Consider the following 24,184-nt stretch of genomic DNA (forward strand, 5'->3'; position numbering starts at 1 on the left):
TACAAGAGCGAGCTTAACATCCCTGATGACCACAATGGGGTAGTTACTGACCTGGAGCCAGACATCCTGGAATGTGAAGTCAAATGGGCCTTAGGAAGCCTGAGCAACAATAAAGCTAGTGGTAGTGACAGCATTCCAGTTGAACTATTCAAAATCTTAAAGGACGATGCAGTAAAAGTGCTACACTCAATATGCCAGCAAATTTGGAAAACTCAACAATGGCCACAGGATTGGAAAAGGTCAGTTTACATTCCAATCCCAAAGAAGGGCAATGCCAAAGAATGTTCAAACTACCGCACTATCGCACTAATTTCTCATGCTAGCAAAGTTATGCTCAAAATCCTACAAGCTAGGCTCCAGCAATATGTGGACCGAGAACTTCCAGAAGTACAGGCAGGATTTCGAAGAGGCAGAGGAACTAGAGATCAAATTGCCAACATACGCTGGATCATGGAGAAAGCCAGGGAGTACCAGAAGAACGTCTACTTCTGCTTCATTGACTATGCTAAAGCCTTTGATTGTGTGGAGCACAACAAATTGTGGCAAGTTCTTAAAGAGATGGGAATACCAGAGCATCTTATTTGTCTCTTGAGAAATTTATATGCAGGTCAAGAAGCAACAGTGAGAACTGAACATGGAATCACTGACTGGTTCAAAATTGAGAAAGGAGTTCGGCAAGGCTGTATACTGTCGCCTTGCCTATTTAACTTGTATGCAGAGCACATCATGAGAAATGCGGGATTAGAGGAGTCACAAATTGGGATCAAGATTGCAGGGAGAAATATCAACAACCTCAGATATGCAGATGATACCACTCTAATGGCAGAAAGTGAAGAGGAACTAAAGAGCCTGTTGATGCGGGTGAAGGAGGAGAGTGCCAAAGTTGGCTTGAAACTCAACATCAAGAAAACAAAGATCATGGCATCCGGCCCTCTCAATTCCTGGCAAATAGAAGGGGAAGAAATGGAGATAGTGACAGATTTTATTTTCCTGGGCTCCAAGATCACTGCAGATGGGGACTGCAGCAAAGAAATTAAAAGACGCTTGCTCCTGGGGAGGAAAGCTATGGCAAATCTAGACAGCATCCTAAAAAGCAGAGACATCACCCTGCCAACAAAAGTGCGTTTAGTCAAGGCTATGGTCTTCCCAGTTGCAATGTATGGCTGCGAAAGTTGGACCATAAGGAAGGCCGAGCGTCAAAGAATTGAGGCTTTTGAACTCTGGTGCTGGAGAAGACTCTTGCGAGTCCCTTGGACTGCAAGGCGAACAAACCAGTCAGTCCTAGAGGAGATCAGCCCTGACTGCTCCTTAGAAGGCCAGATCCTGAAGATGAAACTCAAATATTTTGGCCACCTCATGAGAAGGAAGGACTCCCTGGAGAAGAGCCTAATGCTGGGAGAGATCGAGGGCAAAAGAAGAAGGGGACGACAGAGAATGAGGTGGATGGATGGAGTCACTGAAGCAGTAGGTGCAAACTTAAATGGACTCCGGGGAATGGTAGAGGACAGGAAGGCCTGGAGGATCATTGTCCATGGGGTCGCGATGGGTCGGACACGACTTCGCACATAACAACAACAACAACAACGTGTTGTCAAGTTGCAATCGGCTTATGGCTTTCGGGCCAAATGAGAAGCAGAGGTGGTATGTTATTGCCTTCTTCTGCAGAGTCTTCCTTAGTGGTCTCCCATCCAAGTACAGACCCTGTTTAGCTTCCAAGATCTCATGAGATCAGACTGTACCATGACACATTCCCTCCCATGGGAGCCTTTCCCCTCCTGATATCCTCAGTAAATTATAAAACACGAGTCTTCCAAAGAGCATTGGGGCAGTCTGAACTTGGGCCAGGGATCTCTAATTTTTTTCAAACCCGTGTGCATCCTTGGCATTCTGACACTGGGTGAGGGACACAACCACAAAATGGCTGCCACGAGAGGCAGAGCCAACCACAAGATGGCTGCCACAAGAGGCTGAGCCAACCAAAATGGTGGTCACAAGAGGCAGAGCCAACCACAAAAATCTCAGGTTATGAGATCATACATAACTCTAATAGTACCTTTTCAATATTTCTGGTAGAGACTCTGTTTTGCAAAATGCCTTTTAAAACAAATATATTTATTTTAAAATATTTTATTTTGTACACACAGCTTTACCTTTAATCATTCAGAGTCTTGTGGAATGGTGGCAGCTGCTACTGAGGCAGCATTTTAAAAATCTGCTCAGCCAATTTGATCCCCCAGTTGTCAGACCAAAGCCCCCCTGACCCCTCCTGCTTTCTCAAAATGCTTGACGGGGGTCTGGAAAAGAATCTGGGGGCACCATGTTGGGGTACGCTGGGGACCAAAGGGATTATGGCCACATAATGTTTTTTCAAGTGGCTACACATAACCCCAGCGTTACATCAGAGTTCCAGAGGGGGGTCACACCAGTTGAGGGGGATTCAATTTTATATTTATTTTTAAAAATTCAGCCAGTGGGTGTTTTCTCTTTATCTGAGCAGATTGACCTGCCCCCTCCTGAAATGCCCAATAATGGGCCTGGAGGGAAGGGGAGGGGTCCTTGGGCCATATAAACCTGCTAGGAGCAGAAGAAGGCTCCTAGCACATGGTCAACTTGTTGGTTGCAGCTGGAGTCTAGTGAGGTGAGTCCTCATGGGGCTGCTTGGGAGATCTTTTGTGGATGTTTTTTAACTCTGGGTGGGACAGAGAGGCTTCGCCTAGTAAAGCAGGTGGCTTTGGGATGGGGAACAGGGGTCTAGCTCCTACCGCAGCTCCTAACTTGGCATTTCGGTCCCAACAGTGGGCGGGGCAAGTTGTGTCTCTCCACCCTGATGAGTCCTCTTGGGGTTGATTGGGGAGGTTGGGGATTGTTTCTTTATTTCTTTACTCTCTTTGGTGGGAGAGAAAGGGGGCAACATGTCAATCCCGGGGGCGTGGCAGGGAGGCCTAACCAGCTGATATCACTTCACGGTTACCTTGAAGCCAGAACTTTTTCAGGGGTTACTTCACAGTCAAAAGATGGGAAAAGGTTCTCATATACCGTGCTGGCCCTCCAAAGACACGGAAGGTAGGCATCTAGAAATCTGCCCGGGATAATATGCCTTCGCTGAAAAGAACAGCTGATGTCTATGCAAATGGGATGTGCTAAATCGGGACCTCTCATTTGCATTAATTCTGGCAGGTGCATTTTTCTCTCTACCAACCTACGCCCCAGAGGAAATGTGGTTGAAGTGAGGCAAAGCCAGGCTATCATGTTTTCCAAGGATGTTGCAACAGATACAGGGAAGGGACCTTCCACTTTTCAGTAATAGGAGAGGGGATGTTGGGGAATAGGGCTGTCAAGCACAGGTTCAGAAAAACCTGGAGATTTGAAGATAGAGCTTCAGAGAGTGGTTTCCATGGAGGGGGAGGGACCTTGGTATGCAGCCTTCCAACGCAGCCATTTTCTCCAGGGTAAGTGGAATAAACCTTTTGAATGAATAAATAATAGGCAATTTATGCAGTCTGAGGATCATTTGTGATTCCAGGACAGATCCCGCCCTCACTTGTAGGTTGTAGCCAAGAAGCCAAGAAAATGACAATGAGGCTTCAAAAGTACAACACAAAATGCCGTTCAAAAAGTGGAAGAAGTGCTAAAACATGTACCGGTTACATAAAAACACGTTTTCAGTGCTTTCATCAGTGGGAACTATCAATAAAGAATGAAAAGTACTCAAGTCAAAGGATATTTTTAAAAAGGTCAAAGGATATTTTAAAAATCAGCTATAATCATCTTAGGTGCAATATCCACTGACAGGTCATGCTCATTTCGCTCTCCTGGAGGTTGGCAACTGTGTTGGGGAAACACCTTGGCTTTCTGTTTCCTGCTGGCCTGCAGGTATAAAAGCTTGGGTGTGGCCAGAGGCATGGATGGTCTTCGGTTTGGTTCTGTAACCCTCAGATTCTTGGACCTTGCACAAGCCGCCCAAGGAGACTCACTCATCAGGATTAAAACAAGCCCTGCTGGATCAGACCAGTGGTCCATCTAGCACAGCATCCTATCTCATGCAGAGCCAACAATGGGACATAGAGGCTGAGGTCTTCCCCCATAAGACCATAAGAAGAGCCCTGTTGGATCAGACCAGTCTTACACAGACGCTCAACACTGAGAAAGCTGTTCTGACCGAGTAATCTCAAGGCTCTCTCAGCCTCACTTCCCTCACAGGGTGTCTGTTGTGGGGAGAGGAAAGGGAAGGAGAGTGGAAGCTGCTTTAAGACTCCTTCCGGTAGAGAAAAGCGGCATATAGGAACCAACTCTTCTTCTTTAGTAATATCAGGGCTCTCTCAGCCTCACCCACCTCACAAGGGTGTCTGTTGTGGGGAGAGGAAAGGGGAGACGATTGGAAGCTGCTTTGAGACTCCTTCTGGTAGAGAAAAGCGGCATATAAGAACCAACTCTTCTTCTTCTTGGAACCTAGGCTGGGTGTACTCCACTGTGAGAGATGCCAGGGTCAGTTGCTGGATCTAAATCTGGAAGCCAGAGAATTGCTGGGATTGCCGGAGCCCAGAGGCAGAAGGGAAAACACAGACGACCAGCAAACCAGGAGTTTGTATTTTGCTCAGATCTTTTCCGTGTTGTTTTCATGCTCCTGTTTTTTTTTTAATAGGTAGGTTTCTCATTTATGGTTTCACCTTATTTTATTTTGTGCGGCAGCCTCCGGCAGGTCTCCAACGAGATGGACTACGAATGTTTCGACAAAATAAATAATTAAAGGGGGTTGAAGCTCGGAGGAAGGAAAGGCATAAACACCTGACCCGGGGGCAAGTCCCTTCTCCATCCACAAACTGGATTTCAGAGCAGGTCCTGAAAATAAGCCCAGAGCTGCGATTTCATCTGAGTTCTTCTGTTTTCTTCTAGAGCCTGCGGAGCTGGGTAGAAAGTGGAGGGGGGGAGGTAGATGCTTGCCTTCTTTTAATAAAGAAACTTTAATTCAATAAGTTTACTTATTTAGAAGTCGAAGTCTCTTACACCCGAGGAGGGCAGGGTTTGGGGACAGCTTCAATGGCGTAGTCTGCCATGGAGTCCACCTTCCAAAATGGCCATGCCCTCCGGACACACTTGTAATATTGGATCACTTGTCACAGTGGCCGATCTCCACCCAATGGTGGGCAAGCATATCTCTGGCTTGGATTGGCACAGGTGAGGCTGATTCTGTGCAGGCTCAAGGGAGTGGCAGGTTATGGTGGATGAGCGCTAGGGTTGTGAGTGTCCTGCATAGTGCAGGGGGTTGGACTAGATGACCCCATGAGAACCCTTCCAACTCTATTATTCTATGATTCTAGGTCCGAAAAGCAGCGTCTGCATTTCCAACTCAAGAGGGAGCAGTAGACGAGAGGGCCCTTTTCGGCCTCCGTTTGGGCCAAGAACCCCTGACTCAGCCTGCCGTACTCCTGCCCGAAATCAAGGCATCACTCAGTTGCCTGTGAACTCTTGACGCTGCTTCCAAAGTGACTCTTCCTTGACCTGCAGCTCCCTCTGGTGTCAAAGTTTTGCCTCTCACACCACCGCCAAGGTTCCCATTTGTCACTCCCTTCTAGGAGGCCAAGCAGCTGTGGCTACAGAGAAAGCATCGCCCTTGCAAAACAAGGGGGTGGGCGGTGGGCAGTGGGCGGGAGGATTGCACAGAAATGTCACATTGAACAACTAGCACTGAAATAATTTTTAAAACCGCCAGTTCTACAGCAGTGTGCTCGGCTGATGTTCCAGGTTTTCACCATTTCATGGTGCAAGTGGAGCCCCCGGCTCGAAGGTCTCCAGCGGTGGTTTCTGGATTTGGGGCTTGCCTGCTCCAGGTTAATTCCCAAGGCTGCCTTCGGTTCTTACACTAGGAATGGAAATGCCTTGCATACCAAAAGCCTACCCAAGAAAGAGGCTGCGAGCGTGAAGCCAACCCGCGACGACAAAGACCTTCGCCTATATTCTGGGCAGCTCGTTTTTATTCTCTCTTTTGCAGCGAGGAAAGCTGGATGCTGCAGGCTTTGTGATTGATGCACACCCTGGCTTACCCTGCGAAAGCGATGTCGTTTCTGCTGAGCACGGGGACTAATAAAGAACCGTGCACGATACCAAAGACCAATGGAAATCCGTTCGCTTCGGTGATTTTGCTAGCAAGTGACCATACAGCTTCTCCCCTTGCAGTCATCCTAACTTGAAGGGAACCTGACCCAATCAAAGCTTTGGCACCTGGGATGCTGCTATCAGTGCCCTGTGCAAAAGGACGCCTTTGTGTGGCGCGATGTTTCAGAATGCACACAGCTTCGTTTAGACTTCCCGGCAGCAGCTGCAGAGATCCTGGCTGCCTTGTCTCGGGAACCTTCGGCATTGTGAGAAGCGTCTTTCAGGTTCAGCCAGAGAAGAGGGTTAGACGTACCTCCGGTGTCGCCGAATTTACAGGGCAACCATAAACAACATTCTACAGTAGAATCGAGAGTGAGAAGGAGTCCTACAGGCCGTCTAGTCCCACCCCTTGCTCAATGCAGGATTGGCCTAAAGCAGGGGTAGTCAACCTGTGGTCCTCCAGATGTCCATGGACTACAATTCCCCATGAGCCCCTGCCAGCATTTGCTGGCAGGGGCTCATGGGAATTGTAGTCCATGGACATCTGGAGGACCACAGGTTGACTACCCCTGGCCTAAAGCATCCAGGATAAGGATCTGTCCAGCCGCTGCCTGAAGACTGCCATTGAGGGAGAGCTCCCCACCTCATTAGGCAGCCCATTCCACGGCTGAACTAGACTCATAGAATCCTAGAGTGGGAAAGGGCCATCCATACTACCTAGTCCCACCCCCTGCTCAGTGCAGGATCAGCCTCAAGCATCCAGGATAAGAATCTGTCCATCTGCTGCCTGAAATCCACCAGTGAGTGGGAGCTCTTCACCTCCTTAGGCAGCCCATCCGACTACTCTAATTGTGAAAATTTCCCCCATGATATCTAGCTGGTACCATTCTATGTGTAGCCTAAAGCCATTACTGTGTGTCCTCTCCTCTGCTGCCCACAGGAAACTCTCCCTGCCCTCCTCCCAGTGGCAGCCTGTCAAAGACTTTCAAAGTGTTGCACAGAAAGGAAGCGCATAAATCAACAAGAACAAAAGAGAAGCCATGTTGAATCAGGCCCGCAGCCCACCCAGTCCAACCGTGGCCAAAACCCAGGAGCCTTCAGGAGGTCCACCAGCGGGACCAGAACAGAAGTCCTCTCACTGCCACCCTCCCCTCACCCCATCCCCAAGAATACAGAGCATCACCGCCCCATGATTTTGCACATTTGCGGTCTGCAGATCAATCACATGCTGCAGTCTCCAGACTGTTTATATGCCTATCAAGCATTATCGTAATCAATGCATCGTTAAACTTAGTGGGAAATGCCCTTATTTTGTCACAGCGGAAAACCTTGTGTTCCAACAGCTGCAGATTTTCTCATTTCTGTTGACCCCCAGGCATGAATCGAATGTGCCCTTCCAAATCTATGAAAACTGATGGGCCCAGAAGCTTATAGCTCTTCTTAGGACTGCAACTGTGCTGTGACAATTGAAAGGATCTCTCAGGCCCCCCTTGGCTTCCAGTTCAGTCATGGGCACCATGTCGGGGGTTGCAGCTGTGGTTTATAGCTACGTGGTCTGCTTGTCAGAGTTTCAACTCTGGGTTGGAGAATCCCTGGAGATTTTGGGGTGAAGCCTAGGAATGCGAGGTTTGGGGAGGGGAAGGACCTTGGCAGTGTCTAACACCATAACATCACCCTCCAAAGTAGGCATTTTCTCCAGGGGAACTGATCTTCAATATCTGGAGATTGGCTGCAATAGCAGGAGATCTCCAGGCCCTGCCTGGAGGTTGGCAAGTGGTATAGCACAAGAGGCACTAGGATAAACAGAGTGGGATGATGGCTGTTCTTCCCTGGGGAAGAACTACAGAGCTAGAAACAGGCCAGAGGGAGATGACCAGGAGGACTGGGGTGGGGGTTGGATCACCTTCCCTGTGAAGAAAGGATGAAGAGTCTTGGACTAAAGGGGAGCATGAGGGAAGTTTATAAAATGATGCATGGGGTGGAGAGAGTGGATCAAACAGAATTGTTCTCCCTCCCCCAAAGGACAAGAGCTTGAGGGCACCCAAGGAAGCCGATGGGCCGTAGGCTCAGGATGGACAAAAGGAATCAGTACTTTACAAAGAGAGTGATTAAAACACGGAATGGATTGCCAGAGGATGTAATGATGGACACAGGAATAAATCGGTCTAAAAGAGGATTAAACTGATTCAGGCAGGATGTGTCTAACCATGACTACTAGCCATGGTGGCTAAGGGGAATCTCCGCATTCAAAGGCACTAACCCTCTGAAACCCAGTGCCAGGACACAATATTAGGGAAGGTGTCGGCCTCTCTGCCCTGTGGTTTACCCTGCAAAGGATCTGGTTGGCCCCTGTGTGAGACAGGATGCTGGACAAGATGGACCACTGGTGTGATCCAACAGAGCTCTTCTTATTATGAGGGGAAGGCTTTGACCACTAGGTCCTGTTGTTTGCCCTGCAGAGGAGCTGGTTGGCCTTGGTGTGAGACAAGATGCTGGACAAGATGGACTATGGGTCTGAACCAGCAGGGCTTCACTTATGATCTTATGAAGGGAAGGCCTCAGCCTCGATTCCCCATTGTTGGCCCTCCAGAGGAATTGGTTGGCCACAGTGCCTTATGTTTAAGACTAGGCTGATTTCTGCAAAAGAAAAATACCTGTGAAATAGGGGGACTCCCTATCTACTATGGAGTGCTGTCCCTTTTGGCCACTAATGTGCTTGAGGGAGTGGTGTTTAAGGAAATGAGTACAACCTTCTAATTGATCGTTACGGTATTGGAAATTGGCTTTAGTTTACATCCTTGATGGAACAAGGCCTGATGTGGGCAGGTGCCAGAGTTCTTTAGAGCAGGGGTAGTCAACCTGTGGTCCTCCAGATGTCCATGGACTGCAATTCCCATGAGCCCCTGCCAGCAAACGCTGGCAGGGACTCGTGGGAATCTTAGTCCATGGATATCTGGAGGACCACAGGTTGACTACCCCTGCTTTAGAGAACATGCTTTGTTTCTTGGAAGCTTGATGAGTGCTGACCCAGTGAACCCACATCATGTCAGGGGCTCCAGGGCTGGCCTGGAGACTTTGGGGGGCGGTCCTGGAAATCACTCAGAAGGAGTGGCATGACTGCATTGGTCCAGGCATCTGAGCCAGCCCTACGAGGTAGACATGAGGTTGATGTATCAAACCCCACGGGGCCCTCTATTCTTCGCACAGGTTTCTGATGAACAAGAGTTCCCTGTGACTTTTTTCTTCTGGCTGCAGCTAAAATCAAAACTCCTAAAAAGGTTTTCCAGTCTGGCGTGCATTTGGATAACTCACGCTAGGCAAGAACTCTTGGCTCAGGGCCAACATGCTGGGGATGGGAAACAAACAAATGAACAAGCAAGGAGGTGGGGGGGGAGCATGCCTGATAATGACACCTTTGAACTATAAATTAATTATTCCACATCAGAGAGAATTTCCAAAAATAAGCACCAGGCTACGGGAGAAGTCAGGGGATCTCGTTCAGCCACCACAACAATGCAAAATGGGATCAACCCTCACAGCAGCCAAGGGGCCCTAACCCCTGAAACGTCACCAGCGGGCTTGGAGATGCTTTTTCTTTCCAGGCCCCTCACCAAACTGTAATGCCCAGATCTCCTTGCTAAGAAATTATGAGAATTGATCCATCCGGATAAAGAAGCCTGAGATAGATGAAGGCAGGAACAGGGTCTGAGATCCCGATCCACAGCTTTCAGGAGCCCAGAAAGATCTGAATTGGACCTTGACCTTGAGGAAGCAAACCAGGCACACCGTAAACACCAGATTGCCCCCAGATAGGTACCTTCCTAGTTTGGACCTTTGCGCAAAGAGTAATACAGCCCTGAAGGTGTGTGTGTGTGGCCGACAGCACCCCGTGAACGGAAGAGAAACACAACCTTTCAAGCAGGGACAAAGGACAAAACAGCCCGACTGAAGGCAGAGGCGGCTCTTACCTGGTCCCGGATCCTCTCCTGCTGGCCTCGGATCGCCAGGGCATGCTGGGGGTACTTGCTCTTCAAGTGATCCATAAAGGCATCCCGCTTCCGCTCCATCTCCGACTTCTGGAGCCCCGTGAGGGCCTCCAAGCTCTGGGCCGCTATGACGGTGTGTCGGCGTTCCGAGGTGTGCACCAGCCCTACGTTGGAGAAACGGCGTGTGCCGTTGCCCAGGGTCCGGTATTCCCGTGGATATTCTGCATCATCTGCCGAGATCATATGGGTGCTAGTCCTGTCGGGATCTACAAGGGATGGGGAGGGAGGGAGAAACGCAGAGGAGAGGTCAGGGCATCTCTCTCTTGGCCTCAGGGCAGGAAGGGGACTGAGGATGCCAGATGTCCTAGTGTGGCCAGGTCTGGGTAGGGAAATACATGGAGATTTGGGGGGTGGAGCCCAGGGAGGGAGGGATTTGGGCCTCAGCAGGGTATAATGCAGTGGAGTCCATCCTCCAAAGCAGCCGTTCTCACCAAGGGGACTGGTCTTGGTTGTCTGGAGAAACACTGAAGAAGAGGAATGAGCCAATCCTGGTTTCTTAGAGAGGGTTGATTGGTCTTTAAGGTTGGGTGGTTGTCCTGTTTTTGTGGTGATGGTCCCCCCCCCCACACAGGAATTTGGCAAAGCCCAATTTCTCTCCCCCAAGGGAAGCAAGCTTTTGTGAGGGCCTTCTCTTCTTGAGTAATCAGACTCAGAACAGGATCGTGCCCTCGCAGTAGTCAAATTTCAGGACTTGGAGCAGGATGACCTCATCAGGCGAGAGGTGAGGTCAGGTGAGGAGGCCCATTAACAAATCACTTTTGGATCCCAAGTGATTTTTGAGGGGAGTGGGGAAGGATGCAGGAGGGGAAAGGGTGTGGGGCAGAGAAGGCCGTTATCCCAGGAGAACGTATCAAGACACAAACGTATCAAGGCAAGGAGAGGGGATGGGGAAGGGGACCACAGAGACACCAGAACTGCCCGCAAAGGAGCCAAAATCAAAATTTAAAACAGTCAAGAGACATCAGAGGGAGGATAACGGACAAAGTGCCCCTTGGCAGACAGCAGGACAAAGACAGACAGATGTTCTGAAACAGTAAATGTGGAAAGAAAAGAAAACTGAAGCGCCAATTGGTTCATAGAGGTGTGTGTGGTGGGGGGGGGGGGAATTCTGCCCTGAAACTTAGCAGTGGCTCATGAAACTCAAAAGAGATGGCCGGGCTTTGCAATGTCTACCCCAAGAAAAGGAAACGGAAACAGCTCAAATGGCTCTGAGCCTATTCAGACATCTTGGCTCATCCACAGAGCAGGACCAAAATATTTCACATCTATCAAAGTGCAAAGCCAATGGTTGAGATTCCCTCACCTAGGGCCATTCATGGCCGCGGAACTGGTGCTACTTCCAGCCACACCAGTGTCCTTACCCTACTGCTATAATGCGTGGGCTGGCTAAGCATTGGGGTTGGATCCCACCAGCTTCTTCACTCCATCTCCCCCAATCCCCCTCCTGGAGAGTCCCTGTCTCTCATGACTTTTGCCCCAGCAGGTTCTGTGATTCCCCAGCCTAGCCTTACTGGGAGATCAAAAAGGACCTCCCTCCATTTTCCACCAGCGACAAAACTGGTTGGATCCAACCGGCTGCCCTGGGCATGTTTTAGAGCAGGGGTAGTCAACCTGTGGTCCTCCAGATGTGCACGGACTACAATTCCCATGAGCCCCTGCCAGCAAACGCTGGCAGGGGCTCATGGGAATTGTTGTCCATGCACATCTGGAGGACCACAGGTTGACTACCCCTGTTTTAGAGTAAAAAGAGACATCCTGTTCTGCAACAAGGAACCCCAAACCCCGTGCTACCTGAGAGGAGAAAACACATCACTCAAACAGAAAGCGATGCAAGATGAGGTCAGATTCACAAAAACCCCTTTCTGCACACGCCAGATAATGCTGAGAGAAAGTAAAGGCACAAAGCTCTCTGGAATTAGTCGGATCACTCATTCATCTAACTTCTTCTGGTGGGAAGAAGTTCATCGACGTCTTTTCCAACACCCATTACCTGACATCTTGTACTGGAGATTCCAGGATGGAATTCGACCACTATGAGAGCCACTACGGGACCCTGCTTCCAGCTGCACAGGCCAATCTGGGTGCGCCCAGCAAACCGCTGCCTGGAGCTCTGCCCCCAGAAGACAGCCACAAGACGTTCTCACAGCCTGGCAGCCAGATGCGGTCCCACGGTGAGAACAGTCCCACAGTGCTCAGCCTAGCTGGCTGATCTGGCCGCCCGCCAGCCTGACTGGCTGGCTGCTGGGAACGTCGCCCACTCTGCCAGCCCTGCAGCCAGGTAAGGCGACAGCATGCCCATCATGGACTCCCGCTGCTAGTGCCCATTGCATCCCTGGGTGCAACGGGCTTTCGGCCTAGTATGAAATAAAAGTAAAAATCAAAACTACGAGGGGAGTGCCACGGCACCCCAGAGACTCCTCATGCTGCCAGAGGTGGGAAACGTGGGAGGCGAGCAGCTTCCCTCCTGGGTCTGTGTCACTGCCAGAGGGGCCCAAAACAAGCCCCTGTGGGAATGGCCCCAGGAGGGGACAGGTGTACCTTGCGGGAGGTGGATGAAATACCTTGAAGCCTTCTTAATGCTGATCACTGCATCAGAGGATTGAAGCTGTCCACCAGTAAGCACAATTCTTGGGCTTAGACTGGAAACCCCCTGCAGGGGACCACAACCTTTCCCAAAGGTTCAGTGCAGACCCCAAAGCTCCCAGGCCCCACTTCTGAGGTTGTAGATGCCACCTCTCCCATGGGCCCGGGCTGCAAGTTCAGGCTCACCGAGAGACAGCTGTTTTGCGATAATGGAGTGCCTCAGCTCAGGCTGTAATAAGCAGCGGAGTGTGAGGACAGCTTCAGAGATTGGCAAAGGAAAGACAAGCATTCGCCACCATAAAAATACTTTATGGGATCTTGTTATGTGGAAGGGGGAGGGGGAGAAACGAGCACCAAGAAAAATTAAAAAGGGGTTTAACAAGGCAGTAAAAAACGGAGCCGAGCGACTAGGACTGCGGCTCTCCGTGGTGTGTGAAGACAGCCGCCCGTTCGGAGAGAAAAGCACCTCCTTGCCACCTGCTCTTCCTTTTGACATGCCGCCTCACAAGATCCAGGACGAAAGGTAACCGCTGGAGAGGCTGGCAGGTGCTGCGCTCACCCCAAGGCAAAGTTAAATGTGCCCCGGCAATCTGCAAAGGATTTGCAAACAGCCTCGGTCTAGCTGCGCATCCTGGAGAGCGGGGAGTGGAAGGAGCAGGCTAGCTTTGCTTCTGGCCGCTTTGGCTTGCGAAAAAGCCTTTCCCTGGATCCAAGAACCATGCAGGTTCCCCAAAGTGATCTTCTCAATCAGAAGTCCCTGGTAAAACTCCGGTTCTGGACCCCAGATCCTGAGTGCAAGAAAAGCAAGGATGAAAATAGTTCAGCAGGCTCCCCCTTCTGACCTCCATGTTTGCTTGCTATGGGGCTTTGTTTTACTGCCTGGCTGCTTTTGCGAGGGCTTGTTGCTCTGATTCCCTTTTCAAGCTGGAGCATGTATATTGTTTTGCCTCCTCATCCACTGTCCCCCCCACCACGTCATCAGAGGACTTTTTAAAAAATGCTGCTGGCAAACCAGCTGGATCCTCCGAATTTCCAGATCGCACTTTTTTTCAAAAAGGAAGCCTCTCCCCTATACTTTACACCAGAGTTGCCAACTCTAGGGTGGGAGATTTAGAGGGTGGAGCTTGGGGAGGGGCTTGAGCAAGGAACAATGCCAGCCAAAGCCAGGGGCTTTTCGGGTTTGGCCCTCAGCCTGGTGGAATGAACGAGATCAGAGTCTTGCAAGTTCTTGAGTTGTTCTGCCAGGCCTCTGGAGGAAGTAGCCAGGCTCCATCAAAATAGCCGGCCTCCCTAACCAAGAATCCACGCAATTAGAACATCACTGAAATGATACCTGTGCTCTCTTTCTTCTGCCCCTGGAACAGGGATGAAGTTTGCAGGGGACGGTTACGTTTATAATTTTAAGGTTATTTATAATTTTAAGGTTTTCATGTGTTAGCAGTTTTAGGAATGGTAATACGATATATTTTAAGGTTTTAATATCTTTAAGCCCGCCCTGAGCCTTTGGGGAAAGGCAGCGTAAAATGGAATAAATCAGGGGTGGGCAACTGTGGCCCTCCAGATGTGTATGGACGACAATGCTGGCAGGGGCTCATGGGAATTGTAGTTCATAGACATCTGGAGGGCCACAGCTGCCCGCCCCTGGAATAAATAATAAAGACTCAATCTTCCAAAGCAGTCATTTTCTCCAGGGGATCGGATCTCTGTTGGCCAAAATTAATTGTAATATTGGGAGATCGCTAGGCTTCACCTGGAGGTTGGCAACCTTATCAGACATACAACATACAAATCCCTTGTGTGTTCTCTCTCTCTCTCTCTCTCTCTCTCTCTGCTAGATGATGATATTAACTCAGTGAAACACACCTGGAATGTTATGCTTATTGTGCGTGTAAAGGGGGGTGTCTAGCAGATGTTGTTGGGTGGGCCGGACTCAAGCAAGTGCCTGGTGGAGGAGCTCCCTTTTGCAGGTTGGGCATGGCTAGAGACATTAGCCTTGTGGCAAGACTCAAAAGCCTCCTGGAACTTGGCCCTGTACCCCGCTGAGGTCCTTCTCCCCAGCTGTGCTCCCCCTCGGTTCCATCCCCTAAGTCTGCAAGCACTTCCCTACCCAGGGCTACAGCACCAAGCCAATGTGGCACACCAGTTTTAGAGTGGCACCATTGAGATGTCTTCATTCCATTGAGGAAGCACTACGGACATATTGTTGGAAACGGTGTGGACAACTCGGTGTTGTCCGAGCACAACTCAGTGACTCACAAGCACAACGAAAGGGCAGAAAATAGGAGAGGACAGTTCCCCACCAAATCTACCCCACTTTCCTAACCCGACACAAGTGGGTTTGTACGAACACGTAAATGAATTCTGCCAGCAGCCAGTTACTAAAACGGGCCTGTCTTGAACGGCAGGAAAAAGACCACTAGGGGCCAGTGACTATAATGGAATAAAAGGGAAGTTGGGAAATCGCCTATTTAAAACCCGTCTTCAATTAAGACTGGAGACAGATGATGGTTTTTAAGAGAGCTGAACGCTGGGCCGCCACCTTTCCGAAGAGGGTCAATTATAAGCCACGCAGTTATCCATCACGTCCACGGCACAAGCAGCACTGGGCATCAAAGGGGCTTTGCTCTGTGCTGACTCACCTTTAAACAGGTCAGGAAAGCCGAATGGTCGCTGTAGCCCCCGGCTGGCTTGTACAGCAATCTCAGCTTTGCCGAGCTGGACTGACAAACGACAGTGCGACACGCCAGATTCTCTTTCTACAAACCACCTTACCCTTGAGTCTTTTACAAAGCGTGCTTACTGTTGCTTTCGTAGGGTCAAAGCTGATGTGGCGAGGGACGACCCAGCGGGCCTGACAGATCGATAGAAGCGCACGCGTTTGCCTTGGGGAGGGGCGGCACGCTTGGGAAGGACCGCATGACATCGGTGGGCGAGAGGATCCGGATCCCTCCTCCCTTTGGTGTTTCTCTCCTTGCTCCAGACTTTGGAGGTTCCTTTCCAGAGAGCCAGTTTGGTGTCGTGGTTAGGAGTGCGGACTTTTAATCTGGCATGCCAGGTTCGATTCTGCGCTCCCCCACATGCAGCCAGCTGGGTGACCTTGGGCTCACCACGGCACTGATAAAACTGTTCTGACCGGGCAGTGATATCAGGGCTCTCTCAGCCTCACCCACCCCACAGGGTGTCTCTTGTGGGGAGAGGAATGGGAAGGCGACTGTAAGCCGCTTTGAGCCTCCTTCGGGTAGGGAAAAGCGGCATATAAGAACCAACTCTTCTTCTTCTTTCTTTCCGTTTGAGGGGACACCCAGGGGAAAAGCAGCCAGAGTGCAGCCATTATAAGGAGGAAAGACCCATGTCGCGTGTGCATGTGTTTGCTATCAAGTCACGGTTTTCAAGGCGAGAGATGCTCAGAGGCGGCTTGCCAGGACCTGGATCCACATCACATCCCTGGTATTCCTTCGAGGTCTCCCATCCATCCAGGGTCAACCCTGCTTAGCTTATGGGATCTGCTGAGATCAGGTGGGCCTGGGCTATACAAGGATCGTACAGATTTGGTACCTGGACAACCGTACAGCACGGAGCTGCTGCTGTTGCATTTTATAAGTTCTTAGCTGCTTTTTTAAAAATAAAAAAGCCTCTTTATTTTCTCAAACAGGGCTTGAGAAAACAAGGTTCTGGGGAAGGGCTCTGGCTCAGTGGCAGAGCATCTGCTGGGCGTGCAGCTAGTTCAACCCCCCTCCTCCCCAGCTTCTCCAGTTAACAAGGTTTGGTAGGAGGTGATGTGAAAGACCTCAGAAGAGCTGCTACCAGTCGGAGTACATAATACTGACCCTGGTGGAGCGATGGTCTGACTTAGTAGAAGGCAGCTTCATGTGTTCAAGTACAATCCTGCCTTCACAAGCAAAAAACCCACCAAGTTGTAGCTCAGAACAGCATTCGGGCTTTCTAAATATGCCCAATCTATAAAATAGACGGATGGGTGACAGTATTAGGTGGGCTGCATCCACAGGAATGTTTTGCTCTGCCTTGGCTTCCAAGCTGAAACACAACTGTGGTTTGGTGTTGAGCATCCACAAAACATCATCCTCCAGTCATCGACTTCCTGCATCTCCCTCTGCTTTGCTGCCATCTTTCCTAAACCAGCTTTGTTGCAATCATTCTTGGAAGAACCCGGTCCGAGTGCATTAAGCAAGCTGTCTGGGCAGGAAGGCACGCACATTTTTGAAGGTCCCATTTTCCTGCTGTGACATGGGAGAGCTATTTTGGGTTTTGAACAAAACGGCTATGGTGCAATAGCGTTATAACTACCTACCAGCACAATACGCAAGTTCTTCTTAGTCCCCAGTTTGTTTGATAGTTATTAAAGATGTATCTAGCTCTTGTTTTGTTGTTCAGATATGAGGGGAAAGGTGCAGGCAGTTTTTGTCCAGATTGCATGGAAAGAAAAGGGGAGGGCAGCTGCAAGACAGTTGGAGGAGGAAATAAATTCACAGTGAATTCTAAATCTCAATATTGTAATAACTCAATCCTCTAATAATGTTTTTTGATTGTTGAACATACCTTAGTCCTTATAATATCTTAGATGTGCAATTCAATCCCAAACTGGTCTCATAAATTAAATTTTGTAGAGGTCTACTAATATTAACTTCACTATATGTAATTCCTCTGTAGCAGTGACCCATGGCATGAAGTTATTACAATATTGATATTTAGAATTCACTGATGAAGAAATCGAAAACGGACATATACCCGGGAATCCGTTTTGAAATTGTTTTGAATATTGTGAATTTGGTTTGAACATTAAATCACTTTGCCATCATCAGCTCGAGACTTTTTTCTTCTACTGTAACCTTTCCTCCTATGGCACCAGGTGGTGCATCCAGCACGGCCAGCAAGCGAGAGGGCAAAGTGTGCCAGTCCTGGGCCTTAGCCACTGCCCTGCCTTTGGGCATGCCAACGCCAGCCCTGCTCCAGTTTTGTCCCTTTTCAGGATTCACGGCTGTTTTCCCTTTCTCAGTCAAACTGGCATCATTAAGACAAACAAAATCTTACACATGAGCAGCTAGGTCAGGCTTGCTGCCAGGTTCTGGGGTGAAGCTGGGGCGTGGGGTGGGGGTAGGGGGGAGGAGCTCGGGGCCACTTGTCCCCCTATGTGTCTGTAAGCATTTTCCGGCCGGTGCTGGGAAAGAAAGACGAGGCAAGCCGCTTTGTCTAGCGTGGTCTACCATTGGCCCAGCTGGCTCTGAAGCTGGCGTCCAGCTGCTTGGGAGAGAAAGACTCGGAAACAGCAGCAACACTGGCATCCGGGGTGGCGAAAGGTGGGTGGGAATGAACAGCCCTGGAAAGCAGAGAGGCACCCAGCAGGTGGGTGTCTGAGGCACAAGCTGCTTACCGGCCCCTCGATGCCAGAGAAGCCAGCTGGAATTTGAACCCCAGGGCCAGGAAAGACTGCTTGGCACATCTGGCGCCTGTCCCCATGCCCAAAAAGAATGACCACTGATCCGCAATAGCTGCATTGTTGGGGCCAGAGCGCAGAATGCCAAGGGCAGAGGGCAAGCACAAAGGGCTCTCAGGGCAAACAGGTACAAACGATCCGTGAAACTTGTGCCAAGCTACAGGGATAGAGGGGGGAAAGGGAGCTGCACCCAGCAATATGTCGAAACAAAAGGGAAAAAATGCCAGGTGATGAGTAACTGGTTTATTATACGACCTCCGAAAGCAATTCCCCATGCAGGCCTCGCCTGCAGGGATTCTATAAAACCACAATTTATTTAAATGCAAACCATAGAAAGACCCCGTAATAAAAAGCATACCCAAATTAGTAAAAACTGTATTTAAAAGAAAGGAACTAATTACAAAAACAGATTCATATTTGTTAATATACCATGTTAGAGAAAGGCACGACATGAAAACAAGGGACGTCTGTAGTTTGTATGAAGTGAAATACCAACCAGAATTTTCCCCTGGTGCTGGAAGTGTTCACAGACATCAAATTCTGTTACAGACACAGCAGGGTTTTTTTTTACGCGCAACAATTAACTGAGCAAGTTCTGAGGTGCCAAAACAGAGTTTAAGCCCCAAGGGCTCAAAGTCTGTAGCCTTAAGATTTGCTTGATTTCCTTTTCTAATGAGACTATCTCATTATGCTGGGAAGAGTTGCATAAACCCCCAAATTTGAAATCAGTCGGTCCATGTTGTACCAAAGGTGCCCCCAACTATTCTGCCCCTATGTTCTGTTTTCTAGAGGTCGTTCCTACATATATCTTATTGCAAGGTCACCTAATGGCCTATGCAACATTTCCGAACTTTACATCGTCAAGTTATTCAGGACAAGGGACTGATAACTTTTTCCATATTTTGGGAGAGGTTACAGTACTTGCAGTGTCCACATTTCAAATGGCCTTTATTCTAAACCTGCTCCTGAGATAGTTCTTTGGAGGTTCGTGAGAACAAAGGTGCTACTGTGGACCAATTCGCCTTTTAAAAGCGATGGTTGTTTTTTAAATCGCAAATCAGATAGCACATTCCAATTTTATATATATGCCATTTTTTCCATTTACTAATCTGGCGATAAAGGTAAAGGTATCCCCTGTGCAAGCACCGAGTCATGTCTGACCCTTGGGGTGACGCCCTCCAGCGTTTTCATGGCAGACTCAATACGGGGTGGTTTGCCAGTGCCTTCCCCAGTCATTACCGTTTACCCCCCAGCAGCAAGCTGGGTACTCATTTTACTGACCTCGGAAGGATGGAAGGCTGAGTCAACCTTGAGCCGGCTGCTGGGATTGAACTCCCAGCCTCATGGGCAAAGCTTTCAGACGGCTGCCTTACCACTCTGCACCACAAGAGGCTCCTTAATCTGGCGATAGGTCAAGCGTATTGTTATTCTCTCATTCTGTGACTTGCTTTTGTTGTTTATGCAATTCACCTTCCCTTCTGTGAGCTGTAGTCTTATCAAAGGCTGTTTTTAAGATATGATCCGGGTAACCCCTGGTGGCCAGATTCTGGTCTAGGGTTCTTGCCTCCCTCTGGAAATCGCCAACATTACTGCAATTCCTTTTGACTCTCAAGAATTGGCTGGATGGTAAATTGTTTTTTATTCGCATTGGATGACGACGATGAAACCTTAAAAAGGAATCGCCATTTGCAGAAAAAAGGAGAGGGAGTGGATCTGAAGGTTACAGAGTTTGGCGCCTCGGGGGTTAAACTATGATCTGGAATTTTGGTCCTTGCTCAGTGACACACTGACAGGGTGACCCACACTGGCACTGTGAACCTCTCGATTTGTTTTATTTATGCAGTATCTTTATTTATTAAAACATTTGTACCCCGCCTTTTCCTCTAGGCTCAAGGAGATTGTGTAGGTGCAAAAGGGCCCTTAAGCCAGAAACATGCCGTGGGAAAGGGATCTGGAAACCATCCGGTAAGTAGCCAAGGTATCGTTAACAATGCAAAGGGTAAATTATTCATGCTTGAGCCCAATACCGGCTAAATAACTAACCTCTGTGAACCCCACTGTAGACCGCACATCATAATATGGCCATCTTGTAATATGTATACTACTGAAGGATTGCATATATCATTTAATTGCACTCTTCTGGCTCTACTATTTTATTCTTTATTTTTTATTATGCCCATAAAGGTATTCTCTCTCTCTCTCTCTCTCTCTCTCTCTCTCTCTCTCTCTCTCTGAGGGACACAGTGGGATTATTCCACGAACAAGAGAGAAGAGACAGGAATGGCAGAAGGCGAGAAAAGCACTCCTGGCCACAAATGAGTTTGTGCAGAAGAGAATGAACACAAATGCCTAAGATGGATGGCCCAGCCCGAGTTTGACCACCGCTCCCCGCCCCCCAGTTTTGCTTGGAATTAGATCCCCTACCATGAGAAGCTGACTAATGTCCCACTTCATTTTCAGAACCAAAAGAGGGAAATGGAAAGGCTGAGCTCCTTTCTAAACACCACCCTCACTTTCCAAGCAGTTAGGTGGCCCTCCCAGAGCACATGAGCCAGGTTGGGCTGTTTTGCAGCCTTTCCATTGCAAACAGGGAAGGGATTCAGTAGGAAGGAATTCTGCACAGGGGATAAACATGCACAAGAGAGAAGCAGGTACTGGATCATGTCCTGGTGAAAACCAGAAATGGTCACTCTTGGTGTGAGAGAATACAAATTTCCCCTAACTGATGGGGAGCTTGGAGAGGTGTCCGTAGGATAGTTGTAGTAAGACCCCAGTAGTCTGACAGCACATGTGAGCAGCAAGGTAGGAATTGCTCAGGACACAGAAGCAACCAGGTCCCAGAAGGCTTACGAGCATTGTAAGACAGGCAAGATGTAAGCTTCCACTGACTGGCTGTGGCAAGAGAATCCTGGAAGAATCCTGCTTTGGCATGCAGAAGGTCCCAAGTTCAATCCCCAGCACCTCCAGGTAAAGGAGCCAGCAGTAGGTGATGTGAGAAACCTCAGCCTGAGCCCCTGGAGAGCCATGGATAGGGACTGTGGCTCAGTGGCAGAGCTTCTCTTCAGTGTGCAGAAAGTTCCAGGTTCAATTCCCCAGAACCTCCCATTCAAAGAGGAAGTAGGGGACATGAAAGATCATAGCTTGAGACTCTGGAGAGCCATGGAGAAGGGATATAACTCAGTGGCTTCGCCATTTAGAAAGGATCGGGCACTAGGTGATGTGAAAGACCTCCGCCTGAGACCCTGGACAGCCATGGAGTGGAGCTGTGGCTCAGTGGGAGAGCCTCTGCTTGGCATGCAGAAGGACCCAAGTTCAATCCCTGGCATCTCTAGTTACAGCTCAGGCTGTAGGTGATGTGAAAGCCTCTAAGACCCCCCCCCCCCAAGAGCTGTTTGCAATTTGAGTAGGCAATACTGATCTTGGTGGGTTGATGGTTTAGCTGAGCATAAGGCAGCTTCACGGGGGCTCACATGAAACAAGATGGCCTCTAAGGGGGGGGGGGACTCAGTTAATGAGCAGAGAGACTGACAGATTCCCATGTACCCATGCTCCTCTCGGTGCCAGCATCCCGGATAAACCGATCACTGCTTTTGCTGACGCCGGAGAACAATTCTGTCCACAATCAGATATCATTTGCATAATGGAGAACATCTGCACCATTTTATTCGGCTCACTTGCCAGGGCTGGTTTTCGGGACTGCAGCATCTGCATAGACTGATGAATCCGCGTAGACTTGCAAGGCACAAGCAAAAATATTCCGTGAAGAGGTGCAATCAGGGCCTTGATCCATGCATGCGAGATGCGTGGCACTTCTTCAGCAGGGCAACAACCAGCAGACTTGGATGGGATTCATGCGCCCCCCTCTGCTTCCAAAGATATATTTGGCCAGCTCAATGAGCATGGATGAGCATCACGAGGTGCACTGCATCCCTGTCAGTTGCGCTGGCAGAAATCTGCCTCCGCTCATGGCTTTCGATTGCTGGATTGGGGAGCATGCTGAGATTTCCCAAGCAGAAGCTGTTGAGCTGTATGATGCTGTCTCCACAAAGGTCAACCCAGAAAGATGTCCACAAACAACGGAGCATAGACTTTCCCTTGATGTGGATGCTCTTTGTTTAATAGGCTTCCTCGGGAGGTGGTGAGTTCTCCATCTTTGGAGGTTTTTAAGCAGAGGCTGGAGAGCCATCGGACGGAGAGGCTGATTCTGTGAAGGCTCAAGGGGGTGGCAGGTGACAGTGGATGAGCGAGAGGGTTGTGAGTGTCCTGCATAGATGACCCAGGAGGACTAGGTGACCCATGAGGTCCCTTCCAACTCTATGACTCTACGATGATTCTAAGTCACTCCAACGCACATGACACACTGCTTCCATGTGGACATTTGTTGGGTCCAACTGGACCCAAGGACTCCGGTATCACAGGCACTGAATCCTCCCCCGGGGATTGCATAACGGGGAACATCTGCACCATTTTATTCGCCTCACTGGCCAGAACTGGTTTTGACGACTGCAGCATCTGCATAGACTGATGAATCCGCATAGACTTGCCAGGCACTAGCAAAAACATTCAGTGAAGAGTAGCAATCAGGGCCTTGATCCATCCTACTGTGCCTTGGGAACGTGCTGAGTGAACTGATGCTAGTCACAGTCCCTCAACCAAACCAAGAGGTCCTCAGTGTGGTGCTCAGGGGAGGGGCAATATGGCGATGGCAACACATTTCCTGGTGCCCATTCAGAAGGTAGATGGGGCCAGGGAAGCTGATGCCCAGGATGGCTTCTGATTGCCCAGCTGAGATCTGATCGGCTGCAAAGATGAAAATAACATTTCAGCTCCGGGGGCCACCGCAGTCTCGGTTTTATTCTCACTCTCCGACTCTTCGTTCCCGGCCCATCTTAAAACATTTTTTTACCCCTCTCACCCTTGCACTTGGGTTCCCCAGGTGACCCTTTTGTGGCTGAGCCCACGACGCCGTGTCAGAATTCAAAATGTGCTGGCAGGCTTGAAATGTTTGGGGATACCTGGCCCAAGGTATCTCCCCAGGCTGCTGCGAGGATTAAACAGAGAAGGGAAGAATGATGCGAATGAACAAATTGGGAGGGAAAACGGCAGCTAATTTGACAAGCAGCAGAGTGCAGCGGGGGGAGGACAGTGAGGGGGGAAGGACTGTCTGACAAGCTCCCCCCGCTCTGCCCACACACACACACACACACACACACTATGCTGCATGTCAAATTAGCAGCTGATACACCTGACAACGTGAATGACTAGCCCAACAGTCTGAAGTGAAGTGACACCCATTGAAGCCCTGTGCATTTAGGAGCAGGTCACTCAGGCCAGGACCTCACTGTTCACGCTTCTAAAACCTGAGCAGTGGCAGGGAGGGGGCAGAGGAGAGCAAACACATCTGCAGTCCTTCTCCCTGGGGAAGCCTGCCCCTGCACCAGGACAAAGACATTCACAGTCAAGAGTAGTCCAGCAGTGGAATGGGCTGCCTAAGGAGGTGGGGAGCTCTCACTGGCTGTTTTCAAGCAGCAGCTGGACAGATACTTATCCTGGATGCTTGAGGCTGATCCTGCATTGAGCAGGAGGTTGGACTAGATGGCCTGGATGGCCTCTTCCAACTCTAGGATTCTATGAGTCTAGTTCAGCAGTGGGATGGGCTGCCAAAGGAGGTGAGGAGCTCCCCCTCACTGGCGATCTTCAAGCAGCAGCTGGACAGATCCTTCTCCTGGATGCTTTGCTGATCCAGAATTGAGAAGAGGGCTGGATTAGATGGCCTGTAGAGCCCCTTCCAACTCTATGACCGGGGCAGGCAGGCTCTCCCCCTGCTGCGACACTCCTCCGGGGCAGGCACGTGGGGAGAAACTGCTCTCAGAGCTCCCATTCCTCCTTTGCCTCTTGCCTCAGCCGCCAAGCCATCAGCATGCCGTTCGCTTCCCTCTAATTACATGCTCCGGTGGCGGAACAAGCCGGCTCTCCTGGCTGCTAAAGAGAATGCTTTTTAAAGGCCTTC

General features: G+C 49.7%; 1 protein-coding gene and 1 long non-coding RNA gene across 15 annotated transcripts in view; one reads left to right on the top strand and one right to left on the bottom strand.

Moving 5' to 3' along the window:
• SRCIN1 (SRC kinase signaling inhibitor 1) overlaps positions 1–24,184 on the bottom strand; it is a 279,306-nt gene that overhangs the window by 154,421 nt on the left and 100,701 nt on the right. For all 13 annotated transcript variants that reach the window (XM_077315657.1, XM_077315665.1, XM_077315656.1 and 10 more), the window contains one exon: positions 10,062–10,345. In XM_077315657.1, coding sequence (XP_077171772.1) covers positions 10,062–10,345 — 284 coding nt within the window. The remainder of the gene's footprint in view (positions 1–10,061; positions 10,346–24,184) is intronic.
• Positions 1,325–24,184, top strand: part of LOC143826729 (uncharacterized) — a 41,052-nt gene continuing 18,192 nt past the window's right edge. The window contains exons 1-3 of one of the 2 annotated variants that reach the window (XR_013227115.1): positions 1,325–1,464; positions 16,017–16,238; positions 20,062–20,139. This is a non-coding gene — a long non-coding RNA (uncharacterized LOC143826729). Of the gene's footprint in view, positions 1,465–14,652; positions 16,239–20,061; positions 20,140–24,184 lie in introns of those variants that run through there. The other variant, XR_013227114.1, reaches the window with a different exon arrangement.

Source organism: Paroedura picta, chromosome 16, assembly GCF_049243985.1.
Source record: "Paroedura picta isolate Pp20150507F chromosome 16, Ppicta_v3.0, whole genome shotgun sequence".
NCBI lineage: Eukaryota > Metazoa > Chordata > Lepidosauria > Squamata > Gekkonidae > Paroedura > Paroedura picta.